The 23,106-nt window shown below is 42.2% G+C and overlaps 1 protein-coding gene across 6 annotated transcripts in view; it reads left to right on the forward strand.

Annotated features, from left to right (window-relative positions):
* add3a (adducin 3 (gamma) a) overlaps nucleotides 1–23,106 on the forward strand; it is a 105,264-nt gene that overhangs the window by 68,679 nt on the left and 13,479 nt on the right. For all 6 annotated transcript variants that reach the window (XM_069166693.1, XM_069166694.1, XM_069166691.1 and 3 more), the window contains 7 exons: nucleotides 726–970; nucleotides 12,584–12,722; nucleotides 13,342–13,493; nucleotides 13,832–13,912; nucleotides 19,591–19,740; nucleotides 20,118–20,261; nucleotides 21,193–21,291. In XM_069166693.1, the coding sequence (XP_069022794.1) occupies nucleotides 776–970; nucleotides 12,584–12,722; nucleotides 13,342–13,493; nucleotides 13,832–13,912; nucleotides 19,591–19,740; nucleotides 20,118–20,261; nucleotides 21,193–21,291 (960 nt within the window). In that variant the 5' untranslated portion in view covers nucleotides 726–775. The remainder of the gene's footprint in view (nucleotides 1–725; nucleotides 971–12,583; nucleotides 12,723–13,341; nucleotides 13,494–13,831; nucleotides 13,913–19,590; nucleotides 19,741–20,117; nucleotides 20,262–21,192; nucleotides 21,292–23,106) is intronic.

The raw sequence follows: 23,106 nt of genomic DNA on the forward strand, positions 1-23,106 counted from the left end.
TCGTAGGCTTTGTCGGGCGGGCTGTCAGCGTGACCTGGCGGCCGCGTTAACCTGTCACTCAACATGTGTATGGAACAAAAACTCTGATGTTATTTACGTCAAAGAGTAGCACCTCTCTCAGGTCCACCGATAACAGGGCCGTCATTTTCCTTTGTGTTTGACGAACACACAGTGTGTCTCGGTGTCATCTGATGATGACAGACAAGACGTCATCTTATCTATCAGTACATTGAATTGGCCTGTGCCAGGTGTTTTCCATTCGTTTTCAAAGTAATGTAGCACTTTTGCTTACCACTGTCAGTAACTGCTTATATTAAAAAGTATATTTTGTTAAGAGAATGACAACAGATTTGTAACAGAAGTAAAACACCTGCGAGAAATCAGGTGCGTGTCCGTGATTGTAGGCTTTGCAAAGTAGTTGTTTTAGGTAGGAATATTTAAACGTAGTAAAATACAGATTGTAAAACATGAGACATTTCTGCTTTCTGCCTTCCATCCTGATGACTGCAGCATTTCAACACCACATTGTTACATGTGCTTTCGTTTGAATCCTAGTTTATGCTGCTCTGTTCTGCTCACCACTTTGCCTTTTAGGTGCAAAAACCGATGATCTTCTCGTCACAAATGGTTTTATTTTTGTGATGAATATCATTTTTTTTTCTCTCTCGCTTATCTTATAAATGGCATGATACATATTCTAACACGTCCACCTTTCTGTTTCTCAGGTGAGAGTCCGAGCGGCAGCCATAGAGCAGACGAGTGAGGTGAAGCAGGCATGAGTGCGGACGGCCATCAGGAGGTGGTGACCACTCCTCCCCCGCCTAGCGGAGGGACCAAGGAGCGCTACTTCGACCGGGTCGACGTCAACGATCCGGAGTACATCAGGGCCAAGAACATGTCGCCCGACCTCCGGCAGGACTTCAACGTTCTGGAGCAGAAGAAGCGCGTCACACAGATACTACAGAGCCCCGTAAGTTCAAAGACGGGAAATATTGACTTGTACTCGTACAAGAGTTGACAACCAATTCAACAAGGTGGTATTTTGGTTTTCTTGTCACTTTCAATGAATTGAGCTTGTGGAGACGTCACAATTTTAGGTTTCATAGCCGAAATATATACGGTTACTTTCTAGGGGGACAATTTTCAGAGGAAAACAAAAGGTCCAAGTGCCGGTTCATGACCTGCTAAAATGGCTGTTGAAGATGACAGTTGAATTGTTGCAGCTAAAGCTACCTTTTACCCGTGTTGATAAGGAGAGCAAACCGAGTCAGATATGTTTTTTTTTTTTTTTTTTTACAACACAGATACTGCAGAGATCTGAAAGGGTGCTTTCTCATTCATATTGTGCATTGGATAGAGCATATATTGTGCTGAAAGGCTGATGGGACTGACTGCAGAGAGCTGTCCGTACAGCATGTTGATCCCATATGAATGTCATAACAGAGGTAGTTATAGGCTGCAGGGTGGAGCAGTGAGGTCAGTTTACAGGGTGAAAGACTCGGATTTGAATCCAACGACTGACTCAGGCCTTTCTTTGTGGGATTTGCATGTCGTGCCCAGGTCTGTGTTGCTTTTCTCTGTGTTTTTGATACCTTAGATGACCTAGAAACATGCCTGCCAATATGAACAAGAGAGGTAAAGTGCATTTGTCTCTCCTTGCTTTGGCCCTTGATATACTGGCTACCTGTGAAGGGTGAACATCATGTTTAATGTATGTTGGAATAGGCTCCAGCCTCCCATAACTCTGAACAGTTTTATTGAATAGATGGATGGTAGGAAAATGACCTTAGTCCATTTTTTTTGTTTGTTGCCAAAAACAAAGTTGGGAGTAACGCTATGCAAACCACATTTGTCAAGATAACAGAAGACTGAATGGAGAACTTGCTGCAAGAATCAAACTTTTCACCTCACTGACTAATAGTTTGTGTAATCGGTTCCCATTTTCTCTTTCTGTCAGTTGCTATTCCTTAATCAAGTGATTTCAAAAGAAGTTACAGCAGTGAGGGCATTAAATGTTACATATCTGTTCGTGCTTGCGTTGATATTGTGACACTGACCACAGGATCACAACAGCCAGCGGCCCGCTAAAACCCTAATGTAGCCACCCGCTACCACACCCTCGCTCAGGATTACTGTTGAAGCTCTCCAAGTGCCCTGCAGGCCGGCGGCGCTCATGTTAGGTCAGGTCCTGTTGAAGTAAACAACTCCGTGAGCACAGGGCAAGTTTCAGCCAACACAAGTAATGTTGTTTGATTTTCTTTCCCTGGAGGTCTGGATTACTGTTACTTTATTACTGTTGCTCTTCTAGCCAAGTGCCGGATGAACAGTTCGAGGCTTGAGCCCCTTGGCAATCACACATCGTAATTATTTCAGTGCTCATGATCCAGTAGAGTATAACGGATTGGGATATCTTATCTGTGCTGTAGGTTTATTGCCGGCTGCAACCCGTGCCAGGATCATGATGCAGTGCAAAGATTGTGATAGAACTTAAAAAAAAAAACTCCAGAGTAACCGAGAATGATATCAACCCCCTTTTATTTATGTTTTCCAAATGAATATGTGCCAGCATCTGGATTGGCTTGTCTCCTTTTTGACTCCATTTGGATTCCCAGAAGTAACTTGACACCAATCTCGGATCATAACACCCACATTCTGCTCATTTACTGGTAGATGCAAAGGCGACACAATGTTGTCCTGTTTCGCCCTTTGAACAGTTTCATCACCCCGTGTGGAGACTTTACAACACGGCCCCCGGCCTTTCAGCTGACACAAGGAATATTTGCTCTGCGCTGTTGACCCAAGGCCGGTCTCTCACTGGAGTGCTCCTCTCTGTTTACAGTGGGATGGAGGTGCAAGGTGTGTGTATGTGTTTATATGTTTTTGTACTCTGAATTACTTTAAAGTCACATGTACAGAGTGGAGGTTAGAGAGTCAACCGGGACAGATTTATGGCGACGTTAAAGTTAGGCTAAAGGTAAAGTTAGAAGTGGACCTCACATGTGGAGTAATACAAGCCTGGAAGTGTGTGTGCGGCTGATATTTGGTAGTAGCTGCTCTGTGGTTTGGCCCGTTCCTTTTTTAAGCTTTAAATGTGATCCGCATTCTGCACATGCACAGTGTGGTTTTCTTGGCATGCTGTGTTTTTGTGCCAGATGTCTGGGAGGGCAGAGGCATAGTGCTGCTGATGCAGGTTTCCACTTGATACTCTGTTGGTGGATGTGTGTGTGAGAGAGAGTGAACCGCAAGTACAGTAATGGATGAGCAAATGAGTGATAACATTTAAAGGTCCCATATTCTACTCTTTTCTGACGTTTTATTTGCTAGTGTTGATGTGTGTAATTTTATTTTTGTGGTTATAAGTACCAAAAACATCTTAATATAGTTTTACATCTCCTCACTGAAGCATCTCTGGAGCTTTGCCAAGAAAAAGCATTTCTGTGTCGATGTCTTTTCGGCACCTTGATATCAATGACCCTGCTTTCTGATTGGCTGGCTCTTTTTTGAGTGACACACGACCAGGTCAACCACAGGTTTGGTTTAGTCTCGTTTGTTAGCTTTGTGACAGAATGAGCGCTCCTCTGCATAAAAGGTTGGACAGTGGCACGTGTTGAGGGAGGACGTATGACATCCGTGTGAGTTTGTGACATCACAAACTTACTGGAAGTCCAAACCGCTCGTCCAAAAAGCACAGTGGCCTAATATAGGCTGTGTGCGTTGTCTCTGTGGACTCAGCATTTTGACACTTTCGCTGTATTTATAAAGCATCTAGACCTACTTTACATTTAAAACAGAAATAGAAACCTGAATTACACAATGTGGTACCTTTAAGGGTTCTGCTCTAAAAGATGTTGTGTGCGTATATATACTTTGCTATGGCTGCTTTGATTCGTCTTCTTGTGGTGTTTCTTGGAACACAACCTGCGATAATTCATCAGTGTTGTTTTTCCAGCTTAATCTGCTGCCAAACAAATGTATTTTTGTGCTTAAATTATAATTTCGTGCTCTTATTTATCTCTTTTAGACCAAATGCCTTTGGTGTCAACTTTCAAAGGCTCCTTTTTTCACTTGTAATAACTGTTATTTCAACGACATATCGTCACACACCGTCATTATTGACAAACTGCTTCACACTGTTTGTGTCTACCTGTTGCTCTGCCCGTGTCTGATACTCATGGTCACGCAATGTTTTGTATATTGCTCCCACTCACCGTGGTTTTGAACGTGAGCCAAGCAGCTCTCAGTCAGGAGTGACAGGTGGCTCCCCTCTGGCTCGCGTAGTGTTTGCAGCTCTTGCATAAAACCAGTTGGACTCTCAGTGTTGCTTTAGTCATATTCAGCTCCAGTCATATCCAACACCAGCAACACGTGTGTGACACCAGCTGGACGTGGCATTTTCTCCATTACTTTCTCCATTTGTATGCGTTTGCGCTCTCATATTCAGCTCCAACAACAACAAAGCGTGTCACCAGCTGGATATCCACTCACGTGCCTCATAATTTCTTCCTTGCCTCTTCCACTTCTCTCTCGCCTCTCTGTTTGTTTTCATTCCAGTGTTATGAGTCTAGTGGCAGCTCCAGATTACATGTTTCTCTTGCTCAGATGGCAGGTTTGTATTTAAAGTCGAACCAATATAGACCAGGCGGGACTGAATCACTCAGCTGGCTTCATCCACTCGCCCCATTCATGCAGCTGCGCTGAACTTTAAAGGCTGCAGTTAAACTTTTAACCATTTCATTGTTTGTTTTAACACACCGATCTACGTGTACAACACTGTGGACACTTACACTACTTGTATGCAGACGAGAGAGAGGAAAAAAAAAATGAACGCACGGATTGAATGCACATAAAACATGAAACAAAAACATGCTCACCGCCAGTTCTTAATCCAGTTATCTGAACAACCCCATGCTGCATTTATAGGCATAAATATCAATCGCACCTTCAGCCTAAAAAATGAATTTGTTCAATCTCACTTATAGAAATATGGATGTTGTCAATGATATTAACAAGGCAAGTTAATTAAGGCAAGTTCCTTTTTAAAAATGTGGGTATTTCCATCCTTGAGACAAACAGGGGAGCATTATTTTTCCCTGAACTTCTAGTTGAGTGATGTGCCAATCTGTTTTCGTTCAGATATTACATTTATTTCATTATTTAAAGTCATGAGGAGGGAAGAACGAGAAGGAAGGGAGGGATCTTTCATGAGAGTTTTGATGATTATATCAGTGAACATAAAGAGAGCCTTGTATGACGTGCAAAGATCAAAATTTGCCTTGAGGTGGTGTGTGAGGCACTCTGAGGCTGTTTTCAAGAGGGATCTTTGGTGCAAATTTTGTCTGTAAAATTCAAGTCTCATGAGGTTTGGTAAATCCTGGTATTAATTTGTAAGTGTTAAATTCTGCGGTAAAACCCCACGTTTCTCTCCAACTGCTGGGAACTAGGTTGCTGTGACCCGGTTTGACTCTGGAAAAGTCCAAAAGGTCAGAAACCATCAGGAGCATGAGATTAAGTCAGATCAAATTGAATTTGAGTTGCACTCCCAAATGCTGCTTCTATTTTCAGCATCTTTGCTCATCTTGCTTTCTTCTGTGCTATTACTTTTTCCTCTCCTTTCCCCAGCTTGTGGCACACTTGGTTCATCACCCATAAAAATGATTTACTGATGCCAGGTGGTAAATTTACTCAGCCTCATTTGCACTCGTCCTGTGGTTTTCAAAAGGAAGTGCACACACACACTTTCCAGAAAACACAAGTGGATAATTTATGGAGCTCTGGTGGGTTCTGCTGAGAAACCGCCTCCTGTGAGGCAAATGTCACGACTGCTCTCTATTATGTTTTCCCTTTTTCGTTTTTAAAGTCCTGAAGGTCTCATCTGATAGAACATTAGTGGTTGAAGTCACTCCAGAAACTCTTTTTTTAAAACCACCACCTTTCCTCTCATAGTAAAGTTTTGGCAACTGTGTTTCAGTTTGGCATTTTACAATCTCTCTTGGGTGTAGAAATGTTCAGCAGTGGAGCAGCACCCTCAGGATTAGAGAGCAACATAGTGAAAAGAGTTCATACATCCTCAAAAGATGAGAGCTAAAGTCAAAAGATCAAGCTTTGCACAACTTTCTCCATCTGGCAACTTAAATCGAGATTTTTATATCTAAAAAAATCAGAGACAGAAATAAAGTTAAAAAATGTCTTGTCACTTAAACTGCTGAATGAGTGAATCTAAAAGTAGGGATGCACCAATACAATATGCTGTCGGTATCAATGCCGATATTGAGTGTCCCTGTCATAGTTTGTAATGCTGCAGCTATCCCTGGCCTTCTGTTGCCTAACCCCACACCTTGCGTTGGCGTTACACAAATCTTCTATTTCGGCAAAACACTGGGATTGGATTGGTGTTATGTTTATCAACATATCTCTTGAGATAAGGATCCAGGGTCGGTATCGGGAGAGAGAAAGTTGGATTGGTGCATCCCTATCTGCAGGTCCTTGTGCTGCACTATATTGACATACAAATGTATATATGAATTCAAACTCGGTTCGTAGTCGTCCGCATACATTGATACCTTTTCTTGTTAGTTTTAAAGATTGCAACTGGTGTGAACAATCTCCTGCGCTCAACTTTTCCCTGCGCTTTCAGTCGAGGTGAACAAGTGCATCATCCAAGAAAAAAGGGCAGAGGGTTTATGCAGAGTAGGGAGACGTTGCAGCTGGAGTCGGGCACCAATTTCCCTGATGCAGACTCAGAGGTTAGAAGGCGGGCGGGGGAATCAATAGCTCTGGCAAGATTGCAGGCAGCCACTCCTCTACTTTGTAACACTGTCACGTTGGTGGATTGAATGGACAGCATTGTGCTGACATAACTGGGGAGGATCTGTCTGAAATTACAGGCGTCACCTGGCCTGTGTGTGCGCGTGTTTGTGTGTGTGCGCGTACTTGTCCAACTATCTTTGTGAGGAGTTTGGACATTTTGGCCAGTAAACACTTTCACACACCACTTCAGATGTTCTGTTTGAGGGTTTCAAACCATCATTTCCAAGGTCCTCGTGAAGGTCAGGTGTTCGGTGTGGGTTGAGGTTAAGGTTAGGCATGAATACATTATGGTTAGGTTCAGGGTTAGGGTTTGGGTTCGGGTGTCCACAATGAATGGAAGTCACTGTATTGTCCTAACACGGATAGCTGCACAAATCTGTGTTTGTGTGCGTGTGTATGCCTTTTATCTGTCTTTTCACTCTAAATATGTCTGAGGAGTTTTATTCAGAGTCTGCAGTTACTCCTATTTGTTTTTATTTATGTGGCCAAAGAAGATGAATTCAGTTTACCACCAAGATACCTAAAAATGCAGGTCACTCTGTTCTTTCAGGTGAAATATTGTAGGAGTGAGAGCGTAATCCTTACCTGCTTCAGGAAATGACCCCAAAACACAATGTTCTTGGTTATTAGAAAACAGTACTTGATATTTGATATTCAGCTGCTGAAGCCTAGTTTAGTATTTGTCCAATGCAGGCTACCTGTGACTGTTGTTTTGAAGCTTTGGTTTGCTGCGTAAACCTTAACATTAACCAGACTTTTTTTAATTCACTTAATTAAACTGTGTTGCAGTGAGTCATCGCAAACCATAATTCATATCCATGAGGACGCGACGAGTTAAAGGCCATGCTGAAACAATCGGAGCGAGACTGGTTTCTTTGAGGAGGCCACAAGCACAGACGTGCAGGATTGGCTTCGCTCCAACGTAGTCATAAAATGTCCCGTCTTTCATTCCCACAGGATGACGTGCAAAGGATTTAAGTGTCACCTGTGTCTGCAACAATACTTTCAGCAGAAACAATGGAATTTTAACAAAAGGAAACTCTCTGCAAGTCTGATGACACCAAGCTCTTGGAAGACTATAAGAGTCTGGAGAAAAGTTTTTGTCGTGTTTTGGAGAATGTGACTCAGATGATCTACAATATGCATGTGAAAATGAATTTTGTTCACCAACTACTGAAAATGAAGTAGTGAGAAAGTACTTTGGCATGAATCCTGGCAGTGCAGTTTGTCTCTAGATGACCCAGACTGTCCTGCATAAGCAATCAAAAGACAATATTTTCTCCAAGAACCATTCAAGTAATGAAATAAAGACCTCTTATGTGTTCAGATGGACGAGCGTTGGATTTTTCAAACTGAACTATTTTTTTTACTTTATACAAGTAGTTTCTCCACTTTCAGATTTGGACTTTTCCACAGAAGAGCTGGCTGAGCTCCAATCTGCGCGTTGACTTAATACTTTCAAGACCGCTGCATTTCCATTTTGAAAGATTAGCTTTTGCCATTTCAGAGCAGTCACAGAAACACTTCCCCATTTCTCTGATTAGATCATCTTTTTTTCTCCACTAAGTGTAGAAACCTGCTTGGCCTGGTTATCTGTCAGGGATTTTATTGTGGCGGGGTAGAGGATGGATATTTGGGTAATTTTCCACTCCAGAGGTGAACGCACTGTAACTGTAATGATGAAACCTCTATTTTTAGGTTTACCTGAATTCCTCTCTCTGGGTCAAATGGATGTCGTGATTAAAGGGTGAGCAGTCGTGCAACAGAAGCTAAAAAAAAAAAAAAAAAACACTCACAATGTGATGTTGTTTTCATTGCTGCAGATGTGGGGGTTTTGTGGAAATATCAATGATACGATCCACTTTAGGTCCCTGTATTAATCTGTTTAGATGATGGGAATCAAATCCCTGCTGTCATAATCTTTTTTGGGAATACACACAAATTGTAGAGCAGATGCCTGCTGGTGTGGGCATGTGTTTCTTGATGTGTGTATTTTTGTTATGCTCCTTGTGTGCTTTTTAGTTTTCCCTCCAAAATAACTGCAAGTCCATTGTTCATGTGTGCTGTCTGAAGGTTATGTTTTCACAGTTCAATCTGCGCGTGTCGGGAGTTACAACAAACAATGAATGAATTTAAAGTGGCTGTAATCTATTTTTATATTAACAATGGAGAATCGTCACCCAATTCTATAATTGCACTTTGCTCTGGACCTTTTCAGCTCATTTCTTTGGTTTTACGAGCCTTCAACTTGACTGTTTTGGTTCAGCATCACTGATTTCACTGCTATGTTTTCAGTTTGCAGGCAGCTGTTTGCGAGCTGTTGAACGTAGTGGAGGATTCAGCTGCTAACGAGCCTCGTATCTCCTTGAGTACTCAGTGAAGACCAAAAACAATAAAAAAAAAAAAGAGAAAAATATTTGACTTATCATCATGAAATGTCCTGAAACACAACTCCTAATGCATACCAATGTTTTGTTTGTGTCCTCTGGGTGTTTAAATAAGCCTGTTTGCCATATCGGTGTCAGCGTCACAGCTTGCACTGCTGATCCCAAGTGGCCAATTCATTTGTGCATGTTTAATTTGTACCAACTGATGAGATTTTTAATTCATGTCTGTTGTCATTTTGCCGTACCAGTATGCCGGAGTAGTGAGAATTCTCCAGCACAGACTAAAAACAAAGAGCTTTGTCGCCACAGAATCTGCCTGAATGACAAGTGTCCGTGCTCCGGCTCCAACAAACTGGGCCTTTAGGGCCGTGGATCTAATGTCAGTTTGATGACACAACAGGCTCCGAAGCACAACAACAACAACAACTTGAAACAAAAAAGCCCTGACCCACCGCTGTCAGACATCCGCAAACGACCGGTTACCACAGCAACCTCACCACCAGGGATGGAGGAATGTCTGGCCGGGGCTCAGAACCAGCAGTGCTCCGGGACTGTATATGTCCTGACACACACGGGGGAGGGGGGTTGCTCCAGTTCCAACAAAACACACCCGCAAGGGGGGTGGCAAAGAAAAAGGGAAGTTAAGTGTCAGAAATGGGTTTTTTTAGCATTGATGCTGCTCCACTGGGAGTATGTTGATGGTTGCATAAGCACCGAGATGAAATGAAAGCATGAATGTTGGATGTTGCCCTGCTCGAGGTGTCATCGTGTGGAAACGGTGTCATGGCCTATTTTCGCTCTCACTCTCTGCAAGTTTTGCCGCAGGTGTCCGTCACTGCTGTTAAATTTCCACCAGGAAATTTAAAGTGGACTCACAGTATGTCAGGAATTGTCATTTAAGTCAATGATGAGGTGAAGATGTCTCAGAGCCAAGACCAAATGAAATGAGAGGAAAGTACTTTGGACCAAAACAGGCAGTGGTGTACTCATTTTGTCAAATGATAGAAGCCTTAAGCAGTAGCAGACAGAAACGTTGTGTACCGACAGGATGTCCATACTTCCCAATGGGATTTTAATGAATTAGTTCATGATCGGAGATATAAAAGTGAACCAGATGGATGACATGAAGTCAGAAAGTGCTCTCGAGGGGTGATTCTGAGTCAATATCTGTGCAAAAGCGATATATATTTAACATCAACCATGGCAACAATACTTCTCCTGTGTGCTATGTTGACAATGTAGAGAATAACTAATTAACCAGAGACAACTCCACTCAGCTTTAAAGTTTATTGTCACTCGCCTCCAGTTTGTTGCTCGTTTTCACACATTTTGAACATTTTGTCTTTTATTATTGATTCCTTAGCTGATACACAGGTGTCAACTTTATCTGGAGGGCTATTTGAATGTAGCCTGCTATTAGCAGACCCAAATTCACGGCATGAATAGACAGGGTCTGGTCATGCTCTATTGGAGATTGTTTCCAGTCATTGCATCCAAAGGGGCGCTGACGTCGCGTACATTTTTTTAAACAGTTGAAGGAGCCTTTAACCAATCAGCTTTGACCTCTATTTGATTGTTGTGCAACAAAACTCCCCCACCTCTATTGTTGAACATGTAAAACCAAACGCTTGACTTCAACATCACCCCGCTGGTCCCTGATTGGTCCAAACCTTCTATAGTGGCTGAGCAAACCTCCATATATACAGGGTTTCCAGAGTATAATCGCTGGAAGACTGACGCTGTGAGCTATAGGTGGGCGGAGCCGGGCTAATTTAAATGACCTGGTTTGCTACAAGGTTACCTTGCGAGGCTGGATTCACGAGATCATGCAAGACTCCATCTTATCAGTCCTCCAGTAAAGTGTGTGTGGCTGAACCACAGTGGTTCAGACCCATCGGCGTTTTTTGAGGACCTACTGGCAGGTTTAGTTGTGATGACGGCGAGAAGCAACTGTTTGTTCAAAGACAACAATGATCTGATTCTTTGAAGTTTTGTCGGTGATGGACACGATTGATGTGATCACTTACCAAGTATTTTTTTCAAAGTACCTACTCTTTTCTAAAACAGTTTCCAAAGACGACTTCTGAGATGGTTCTGTCTGAGCAACCATTTGACGGGTCGTCATAGTTACAGGTTGTATTGCAGAAACCAAATAACAATAAAAAAAAAAAACACCAATTTTTCTGGCTGACGAGATCGATTCAATACATCTTAAACCCACAAATGTTGGGACTATAACTTCTGTAAACATGCACTACATACAGTATACGGTATATAATGTGTGTCTGATTGGGTCTACAGTTTGAAATCCTTTGTACTGGTCACCGCTTTAATTACATAAGCAGGTGGAGAAGGAGAATGTGCATCCTGAGCGGTTAACAGCCTTATTAAGATCATCAGGGGATGCGTGTCGTGCCTCAACTGTTCTTACTCGCTGCAGCCTCAGTCTGAAGGTATCTGTATGAATGAAGCCCGTCTGCAGTTCAAACACGTCAGACAGACTGTGATGCTCTCAGTTGTGATTTTCATGTTCACTGAGAAATCCTGCGATTGCTGTTTTGAGCTTTTGGTTCATGAGCTGCCGCTATAAGAGGAACATTCGCTCTGAGGGAAAATGAAAGCATACAATCACCCAGTACTGTATATGATGTCACCTGTGTGTATGTGTGGTCTTGCATAAGAGATTGTTGTATACTGTGTCTGCGGATTCATAAGATGACTGTAGTCTGAACATGAGGATTAGACATGCGTACACTCTCTCCCAGTCGCAGCCAGCAGCCAATCATAACGCAAGCTGTGAGCCAGCCATACGGCCAACCCTGACACAGCTTGTTGAGGGGCTAGCCAATCAGAGCGCAGCTTCATAGAGCGCCTTTAGGATGATTCAGATTGACACCCAAGCATGTGGTCTAATCTGCGATTAACACATCTCCCTCGATCTTCCCGTCTTTACTCCCACTCTTCTGTCCCTCTTAACGTTCCCACATGTTTTCGCACTTTCATTTCTGCTACCATTAATCCTCTGCTTTCTCCTCCCTCCCACTTTCATCTGTCTCGCCATCCCCTTTCCGAGTCTTTTACGTTTTTATGATTTCGCTACAGTTTGAGATTACTAATGTACCTGAAGCTCCATCTTCAAAGTGAAATGAATTTGTCTTCTTTACTATTTAAGCTGCAGAACTCCCGATCAAAGCATCCTATCATGAGCTCAAAGTAAAGTCCTGGAAGATTTGATATTCATGTGCAGCATACAGATATTTGTAAAGAGATGTTAATTTTGCTTGATAACGTGCTCAAATAGCCTTCTTAATGTGCTTATTCCTTTTACATTGAGGTCAATTTCAGATCTGTAGTTCTTGACACATTTTCTTTGTCTTCTTCTCTGTCAGGCTTTCAAGGAGGAGTTGGAGAGTCTGATCCAGGAGCAGCAGCGAAAAGGGAACAACCCCACTGGCCTGCTGGCTCTCCGGCAGATCGCAGACTTCTTCATGGCCAGCTCCGTGGCCGGCTTCAGCACTTCCCCCCTCAGTGAGTGCTTACTGTGCTGCAGCCCGTTACGCCGGACAGCCAGACACTAACATCCAGCCAAACATGCCACCCGATGCCCAGGGTGCAACCACTTTGAACTGCCCTGAAAAACAAAAACACAGCCTCAAAATTGGAAAACAGGAGATTCATACCCAAACATGAGCTTTGTGTGCTGAAGGGCATAAATACTCTTAGACGACCAAACCCCAGACTCCGGAAGAGCCGTGCATATTTCCTCGGGTTTTGATCCTTCGTGAGTTCTGTCCAGGAGTCCATATGTGAAGTCTGCTTCCAATCACAGCGCTGGAATGCACAACTGATGCTGAATTACACGTCGACGACGATAATGGCAGTTAATTTTAGGTCTTCCCTAAAATGTACTCGTAATGAGAAGGTGTCAAACAAAGTACTAAAGGATGGAGTATTGTTTGCATCGCCTCACTGTGTAAATTAGGAGTCCAATGTGGTGACAGATGTGTCAGATACATCCTTAGATAGAAAATCAGATGTTGGATACAGCTGCCTGATCCCGAGGAATACCACCTGATCCGCAAACAGCGTTTTTAATGTACGTTTTTTTCTCTCTTTGATTTAACTCTGATCTTCCATGATTATTTAGGTCTGGGGATGGTCACTCCCATCAACGACATGTACGGAGTGGAGTCGACCACTATGGTGAAAGGGGAGAAGATGACGCGCTGTAAACTGGCCAGCCTCTACAGACTGGTGGACCTGTTCAGCTGGGCGCACTTCGCCAACTCGTACATCACAGTAAGACGTCGCAGCGAGAGCACAAATACATTGAAACATTTTCCCATTTTAGTATCCAGCACTATTTTCACTGTCTACTATTTTGTCTCCGTATTAGTTTCCGTAATAATCCCACAATGCATTACATCGCATTTTATGCTATATATAAAATTTACATTAGTGCGACGTAGAAAAAGTTCCATCAGTTTTAGTAAATATATTTGAACTACTATTTATTCTGTCCAAATTGTGTTGCATTTTTTTTTACTCAGGCCTAATTTTCTTTTTTTTTTCTTTTTTTCAATAGTCGATTCTATTCTGAAACAAAAAAATGACGTTTGACTTTTTTCTTCTGCTAGGGCCGAGTCAGTAAAGAGCAAGACCACATCCTCATCATCCCCAGAGGACTGTCATTCGCTGAGGCATCTGCTTCAAACCTGGTAAGAAACGTAAACGACTTTGGTCTGGTCCGAACAATTATTTAATTATGTGACCTGCCCACTACTTTTTATTTCTTGCAACACATAAATTATGTTGTAAGAGTTTGTCTGTGCCGGTGTCCTTATCCAACAGTGCACTGAGAGTATGAAGGTTTTGACTTTAACTGGACAGAACTAATGTTTTTCCAATAATCAGCAATTTACTTCCTTCTCTTCACTTCCTTGAACTCTGTGGAGGGAAATATAGCAGTTGAACTTGGTTTCAGTGTTTTGGCACCATTTGCACAAAAGACAAGTTGCCTCCCTCTTTCTGTGTTTACGTGTTTGTCGTGTTCAGTCTCACTGGCTCCTCTCATGTTGACATTAGTCAGCTTACCGTGTGATAAGTCTGGTAATCGAGAGCACTGTTTTGTTTTAAAGAGACTGCCACAAAATCTGCAGATATTTTTTAGCATTTATTTTACAATACTGATAAAACCATCTGTGGCATTGTGCAACAAAAAGAGAAGTAACCGATACAGAGTTTCTGTTGCTTTTTTTTCCTGCCAAAACGTATACTTATTAGGGCTCGAGCACCAAAGGTGCGAAAGCCCTATTCTTATTCAAGCGATTATTATGATTCTCCGTAAACAACTACATTTTTGGCGGCTTTGTCATATTCCAAAACTCCTGAAAGTTAAAATTGCCGCAGGCATTCTTTGGATAGTAGATATACGTGTTTTCAGGGGGGTCTGCAGTGATATTAAATATCTTCCTGTAATGTGTAGTGGATGCAAAACTTTTTAAATTTCTCCAAACGTTTCAGCTTCACTAAAAGTTGAATCGCCATCAACAGGCCAAGGTGGAATTTGAACCATTAATAGCAACCTTGGTGAATTTAGTTGGCATTTTTGGCGATTCACACATGTTGTACTTTAACAAACTCCTCCTACAGATTTTGTCAGACCGACTTGAAATTTAGTCTGTGCCCTCTGAACATGTTTGGAATTAAAAATTATCAAAATAATTTGTTTTCGTCGATCGGTGTGCCCGTGGCGTGGTGGCCAAAAAGTGAACCAAAAGTCATGTTATGGCATGTACAAGAAATTACCGGCATTTTCAAAGTCGAAACTGACTTATTTAAGGGGGGGGGGGACTCGAACCCCAAACCTTCTAGTCATGAGGCAGCAGTGCTAACCTTCCCAGGAGTTAGTCCCCTTAATAAGCCACACGGTTCACGGAGAGCGAGTCCCTCGAAGGGTAAGCCACATGGTTCATGGAGGGTGAGACCTCCAAAGGCGAGTCCCTCTAAGGGTAAGCCACACGCGTTCGGGTTTGAACATGGAGTCATACTAATACCAAATACAAATACAAAACTCAAAAAATTTTTTTTTCCAAAAGACACTTTTTTTTTTTCATTGTGCACTGGTTAGAGGAGTTGCCTCCTCACAGTGAGAATCAACTTGAGGCATGCATGTTCAGAAAAAGTTCAGAAAAAGGTCATACTCCAAAAAGTGATACAAAAATATTCAAAGTATATCGTCCAAAATATGATACAAAAAAGTCATACTATATCGTCTGAAATATTCAGAAAAAGTCATACGTCCAAAAAGTGACCCAAAATATTTTTTTGTATAGAGTATATAGTAAAGAGTATATAGTTTATAGTATAGCCAGAGCGATGCGGCTAAGTTGGATGTTTCGGCGTGACACAGGAAGTTGATGTTTAAGGTCAAACGATGCTCCAAACCTCACGAAACTTGCGTCAGGCACCAACTTTCATGAATTTTTAAAGATGTTAAAGCCGCGAAAAAAAAGCCTTTTTTTTTTTCCTTTTTTTTTTTTTATAAAGAAGAATAAGGAATGAGATCGAGAAAAAAAATTAAAACTGCAAGCGGAAATATGCGGACCTTGGCGTGCTGCACGTCGGGGAGCCGGCGGCCCCGACCCGCTGGATCCCCGACGTGCAGCGCGCGAGGGCCCGCAGATCACTGCTTGCAGTTTTAATTACCAGTATATTATACACAAAAAGTGGAAACCATCTCTATGATGGAGAATTTCTTGCAAAATATTAAGACTATTAGTTTCAGCTAGGCACTGAGTCTCGGTGTCCAGTAATTATAATTCAAATCTAAAAACACTGTTCCAATGTGTCAAATAACTCGTAATAAAAATGTTGCCAACAGAAACTTTTAGTACATATGACGGAAGACAGCAGGGTAAAATGCAGACTCAGCTCTACAAAGCCATTTTTAGTTTGTGCGTCTGGACCACATCTATCTCTGCTTTGGCTAGGGGGTAAAGTTTGTCTGTACAAGAGGGAAGACCACAATGCTGCAGATGTAGTCTGGCACTTTCAGATCTCTCTGACTGTGTTTGTGTCTGTCAGTGCTGTGTTTATCTGCCTCTCTCTCATCTCCTCCCCTTCTTCTCCTCCTCCTCCTCTTCCTCCTCCTCCTCCTCCTCGTCTTTGAACCTGTTTTGATCTAGCCATCTCTATAGTTACATGGTTGAGTTGAAGTGTTTAGAGAAACGAGATCGATTAAGAGGAAGTCATCCAGAATAAAGAGTGAGAGGTCGCGCTGCGGTCAAGTGGGTGGGGGTATCATCAGAGAAAGGCTGGGGTGCAGTTGGCTTTGGTCAGTTTCCATCTGCTTCTCAATATCTCTGAGCTGAGGTGAACATGAGGTTATTCGAGTTCATGGAAAATAATCCATTTCAGTGCTTTTGGTTATTTTAGTTTAGTTTGAGGTCACTGAAAAGTTTCCCATGTCTTGTCTGTAAACATAATAGAGGCAAACTTCACACAAGAAGTTCAGAAGGATAAAATAAAGCTGTTCCATTTGATTAGTTTGAATTATCCTGAAAGGAATTTGTTTCAGTTTCAGCTGCCCACGTGTCTTCCTGAGGCCCCTCTCCTTATCTTCTTTTTATCACCTCCTTACCATCCAGCTGCAGCACATTTCAGATTCTTCATGACACGACCTTTGGCTTCTTTTTTATAATTAGAAGTGCGACGTTCGTCACAATGGCCTCTCAGTCGAAGGGCTGTTTGAGTGAGATGCTGCCGCAGACTTGAAGGACATGACAGGGTGAACTCGTATGTAACTGGACATGTGATGTAACCCAATCGATGTTTGATCGGTGCCATTCGCTTTCCTCTGCCGGGTGAAAGATCAATAGACAGTCATCTGTCCAAACATCCATATGGCTGGTGAAAATGCTGAGCACCACTCGGGACATGGATCACCAGCAGGTTGTTCCAATTACGCTGGTGTTTAAGGGTAGTACAGTTAGAAATCAAGATCAGTTCCCAGTTGGACAATATCAGACAATATCCTCAGTTTTTGCTGTCATACCAAAAATAATATATTGATAATAATATGTAAATATATTTTAGTCACATGCTGCTTCCGGAATATAAACTTTGAAAAAAATCTTGCTTAATTCACCAAAAAAAAAACCAAAAAAAAAAAACCGTATGTCGAGTAAACAACTACACAAGACCTAGAAAACATCAAAGCAATATAATGTAAAAATTTTGATTTTAGTCATGAGTATAATAAGTTGGGCTGGCTATTGAATTTTGATACTTTTATGGCACCGACCAAATTGCTTCTATTATCATCAACTATCAAAAAAATGCCTTGTTGTTTAGGACCAATTTTAGATACCCAGGCTGAATCCACACCAACACGCTTTCTACGTTAACGCAGGAGTTTGTCAATGAGCCACCGGGGCGGCTGGGCAGTACAGATAAAATCTCTTTGCTTCATCTTCGGTAAATCTTAAATGACAACACCTTATTTCACTCTTTAAAAAAACAAAAAAATTAGGGCCACACACCTGTCTTAAGTTGCATGCGGCCAGCTAACATCGAATGACAGCATGTAAAGCGTTTAGGGAACACCAGTACAATGTAGCGTCTAGTAATAGCCTACATGTGAGGTGTTTACAAGACATTTGTGAATTGTCGCTTCAGAAAACAGCTTGGCTTGCCCTGGCTCCTTCTAAACTCCATTGAAAACTAAATATATGATGTGTAATGTAATTTTCTTTTTCTTAAAATCTACCTTTTCAAGAAGGTTTCATACCCAGTAGTTTATCCTCAGGTTTTCTCTGAGGTGACTACTAGTCAAAATCCTCCATGCATATGTCATCACCAATGCCACTCTTGTCACTTCCAACATTTGACTATAATTAAGTAGAAGGATGTATATCTGATGGTGTATTAGTACGAAAATCGCTGATGCCACAGTGTGTGGTAACAATGAGAAAAGTCTTAGATTTTGTCCGTTATGCAGTTCTTGCACTAAATAATGTGTAAATACGCTAACAGTGTTTTATTTTATGTTTTAATAATGTGTTGCGATTGTTCAGGGTTACGAAGCACCCGTTCATGCAGGAGTCAGATTTTCTTCAAGTTGAGGAGTTTTTGCTGCACACAGTCCTCTGCTTCGAGGTGAACGTTACTAACCGCAGACCCCTGCACCGTTATTCACTGCAGCACTCCCTCGTTGCTCCATCGGCCGGCTCCAGTTGTACTGGGTGTGTTTCATTGGCCTCGGACTGGATGATGGATGCCCCTTTCCTGTTGTGATAGCACTCACTAGGACTTTGTATTGTGAAAGAGAAACGTGAGCTGGTAGGTTCTGGTTTGTATCCCAGAACAACATGTGATTACGGTGAGTTTTGTACAAGGTCTGCAGGCGAACCTGTGTTTTCTGTTTGTGATTAGGTTTTACTGTGAGCACTGACATCTGCACTCAGTTGTGTCGTTGCTCTTCCTCCAGCTTTTTCTACCGCAGTCTCTCCGTCCGGTTATCCGTCTTTCTTCTCTCCTCTTCTCCGGTTTTCCCACTCCGTTCCCTCCAGGTCTTCTGTCTTTGCCTCCAACTCCTTTCCCTCCTGTCATGTAATGTAATAACCGCTAACTGGCTGGTAATGAAGTTGTCACAGTAAAGGACATCATGTCCACTCCCTGACTGTATTATGTTTCCTGGTAATGCTCCAACTCGTTTCCTGGGGAGGAGAAGACGGAGAGGAGGAATCGTTGATAATGTGATTTCTGTCATCGCGCTCATTGATCTTGACTTGTGTTTATGTCCTCTTGGTTAATGTTGGAGGGTTATTAACTGTGCTCGTGTGTGTGAGCGGCTGGATCTGATTTTGTGTCGGTCTCTGGATAAGCGTTCGTTCCTCGGTTTATTCATTTTCAACGATCCAGACATATTTCAGTACGTTCTCTCCTACGTTCTTCGTGTTCCTTCTGTGATCCTCTCGGGAGATCCATCTGCGTCACGTTTGTACAGCAGAGTTTAAGTGTCTTTCAGCCAGTTTGGAAAAAAAACCTCTCTGGCTGAAAACGGTAGCAGTTTTACATTTAGGAACTACATCCAAAGCAGAAATCATGAAGCATCCGTTGACTCTGATTATTGATGACACTATATTTGTTTATTCAAGTTGTTATTTACATCGTATCTGATGTGTGTAATTTTTGTTTATAAAGCCTAAAATAATTGCTGTGTTCAATGCCAATAAATGGCTGGTCTTCTCCATAAGGTGTGCGATTAGACTGATACTATAATAGTGACATAAACTGAACAGAAAAAGACTAAATTGTTTATCGCAAATATTTGCATCATCGGCTAAACTTTCCTGAGCGAGCCCTGTTTCTGAGTCTGTCCTTGTGTCACCAGGTGAAGGTCAACATCATCGGGGATGTGATCGAGCAGGGCTCCACCAACCTGAGGGTGGACCCCGCAGGTTTCAGCCCCCACGCTGCCATCTACTCCATGCGTCCAGACATCCGCTGCATCATACACGTGCACACGCCTGCCACGGCAGCTGTAAGTTCACTGTACACCAGAGCAAGTCGTAGCAGATATCTGTCAAACATCTCTGCTCTGATTAACCTGCAGAGTCCATGAAACTCATTCTGAAGCGGGGATGTCATATTGTACTGTGAGATGAGGTCTTTCTAGGAGGTGGATGCATTTTAATTGTGTAATTGTACCACTTAGATTGACCTCGTAAAATTGCTCACAGTGCTGAAATTCAACTACATTTTATGTGACAACAAAAGCGTCTCTTCTCTGCCATCATCAGAGATCTGCAGACTTTCAAAGCTTTCTCCTGCAAATGAACAACACAGCTGTAGCACATCTGTCAAAGCTTCTTATCTCTCCCACGTCTTTGCCGCCTTCTCACCTCTCTCCTGCTTTAGGTGTCGTCTATGAAGTGCGGCATTCTGCCCATTTCCCAGGAGGCACTGATCTTGGGTGACATCGCCTACTACAACTACCAGGGCAGCCTGGACGACCAGGAGGAGCGCAGGGAGCTGCAGAAGGCCCTGGGGCCCACCACGAAGGTAGGATGACCGAGAAAACTAAGCACCGAGCGACATCGTCTATTCTTTAATTGAATAGAATTTTGCGTTTGAAAGATCAATAAATAGTATGTATATGTGAAGTGGGAGCAGATGATAAAACTTGGCTCAGCACTAAGACACTGAGAACTGCTTGCCTGGCTCTCTGCCAAAGTAATAAAATCTGCAAGGCAGCACCTCTAAAGTTCACTAATTAACACGTTACATATCGTTTTGTCTCACCCATACATAATGTTAGTTTTACATACAAGACTATTTCTTGACTTCGTGGAGTCTTTTCTTTTCGGTGTCAGAGCGGCTGCTAATCAAAGAGACTTTCCCAAAAAGCCGAGTTATTCCCTTCACAATACCCTCTTTGATCTGTAATCCCTACACTCACTCAGACAGCAGGCAGAAATATCAAAAGAAGTGAGCGTCTCCGAAAGCGTAGAACATGGTATATTGAAGTATTTTTTTTTTTTTTTTTTTTTTTTTAAAGGAACAAGTGTTCTATATCTTGAAGTTGAGACAGAAAAATGTTCTTATTATCAGGGTGTGGTGTGTTTCGAATAGAAAGCAGCAGCAGGACAGTAGAATCAGCACATCCTGTTGAGATGTTATTACCTGCTCCACCTCCTCATTTCTTTCCCTTTACGTGTCTTCCATGAGGAAGCACTCTTGCCTTCTTTAAAAATAATCAGAGATGAACTGAATTTCAGGGAATTTCCTCTCGTCGATCTGCTGCCAAGTCGTCATTCAGCAGCCAAACCCTTGTTGATACATTAAATCAGAAATGTTTCCATGGTTACGTATTCATTAAAGGGGCCTTTCACATAAATTTCACAATGAAATCAATTTGGACAAATGAACCTGTAACTTCTGTCCAATGTGTGTTCTGCTCTTTCTAACGAGTGTTTCCACGTGCGTGTTGCAGGTCTTGGTGTTGAGGAATCACGGTGTGGTCGCTCTCGGCGAGACCATCGAAGAGGCCTTTCACTACATCTACAACGCCCACTACGCCTGCGAAATCCAGGTACACACGCACGCACGCACACACGCACGCACACACACACACGCACACACACACACATCAGCTTTCCCGCTAAATCTAATCTGTCCACAGCTGCTCTCACTGACTATTTTAACAACAGTCCGTAACTCATAATCTCTTGCCATGTGGAAAACGTTGGCTAAACACAGTTTTATAATCAGGCTATTAGGAGTTTGATGAAAGGAGTTCAAATCTGATTTGTTGTTGTTGATGTCGGTCCAAAGCAGCATTTAAAGAAGGGTGTTGTTCTTCCTTTTTTTCTTTTCTTTTTTTTTTAAATGAAGTCAGAAAGAAAGCTGAACAGTGGATGCCAGAGAGGATTTCAGGAGGGGAAATGACTGACTATTGATTCAGCATTAATGCTTATATTAAGTTTTATGTTCACATTTTATGTATCAATCTGAGTAATTTTGGCTAATAAAACAGTGACGACCCGGGGAGGTCCTCTGCAGTTATCAGGGGTGCGTGGAAAGATATTTCAACTAATTTTAAGTAGCATTTAAAACACAAACTACAAGTCGTTTTACAAACTATGTCCATATTGAGTCAGCTGCACCTGAACACCACACTGTGCCACAAGTAAGAAAACTTGCTGATATAATGGAAAAGGTAATGAATAAATTGCTGCAAAATGTATATAATTTGCCTAGAATTGACATCATAATTCTCTGTCACGATTTTTATTTCAATATAAATCTTTATTGCAGTCATTTACATGACACAGAAATAAACACAACATAAACTGATGCTGCCTGATATCGGACCGACTACAGAGAGGAAACGCTGTCTTGTGTTATTTAAAACAAGCTTTGAACAAGTATTTTTCTGTTTTTGTTTTGGTGGGGGAGAGGGGGGAGGGGGGGCTTCGCTGGTGACTCTCACTGGGTTCATTCTCCTTACTGCCGGTTTCTGCTGCTCTGCATCACGTTGTGTAACGCTGCGTTGTCATTTGTTTATGGAGAAAGTAGGTTGTTTTGATGTAGTCATTTAGAAATCAGCTGATGTCCCCTAAAGAAATGAGATCGCATAGAGAACACATGAATCCACATCGTAATGTATTCCAATTATTTGTGCATCCCCAGTTAATGGGTTTGAAAACTTTCAGCTTCTGACACTAAACACAGCCAGTTAAGTTGTTTTGAAAAATTAATATCATTTATGAGTGAGTGAGTTATTAAATAACATCCCGTTTGAAATCCTGAGGTGTCGATGACGAGTGTCATCTTAACAGCAGTTTTTGCATCAGCATAAACGGTGCAGTTATCTAACTCTGGAGCTGGCGCAGCAGAATTATGAGAGAATCTTTGACGTATAGTGTAACCTCATGAGTCGTTGTGTTGCGTGTGGGGTTTCCCTGGTGTTTTTGTTTTTGCAGTCTTATGTGTCTTTGTGTTATTTTGTAAATATGGTGGATTTTAGAGATGAAGAGTTGTGTCCCGCACCCACCTCTGGAACAGCCATACCAAATCTCCCGACTGACTCCGCGGGTCAAGCAAAAGAAAACATTAATCCATCCCGCAAAGCCCAGCTTAATTTCTATAAATAAATCCCCTCAGACATGTTTGTCGTATGGCGTGTACTGTATATCCTGTGCTGTGGTGGCGTTAGATTGAGGGGTGTCTCACTTTGGTTTCTCCAAGTGACGTCTTTCCTCTGCACGCAAAGCGGTTTGCTCGCTGCTTAATTCTCCTTTTAGGTAGATGATCTCATGCCACAGATGTTTTGTGAGGGGGGGAGGCCTTTGTGTCTGTTTTGCGTTGTATACGCCGTCATTGGTGAGTGGAAGCTCACATGCTT

Source organism: Embiotoca jacksoni, unplaced genomic scaffold (genome assembly GCF_022577435.1).
Source record: "Embiotoca jacksoni isolate LCO1_2020_lvr unplaced genomic scaffold, fEmbJac1.0.p SCAF_4, whole genome shotgun sequence".
NCBI lineage: Eukaryota > Metazoa > Chordata > Actinopteri > Embiotocidae > Embiotoca > Embiotoca jacksoni.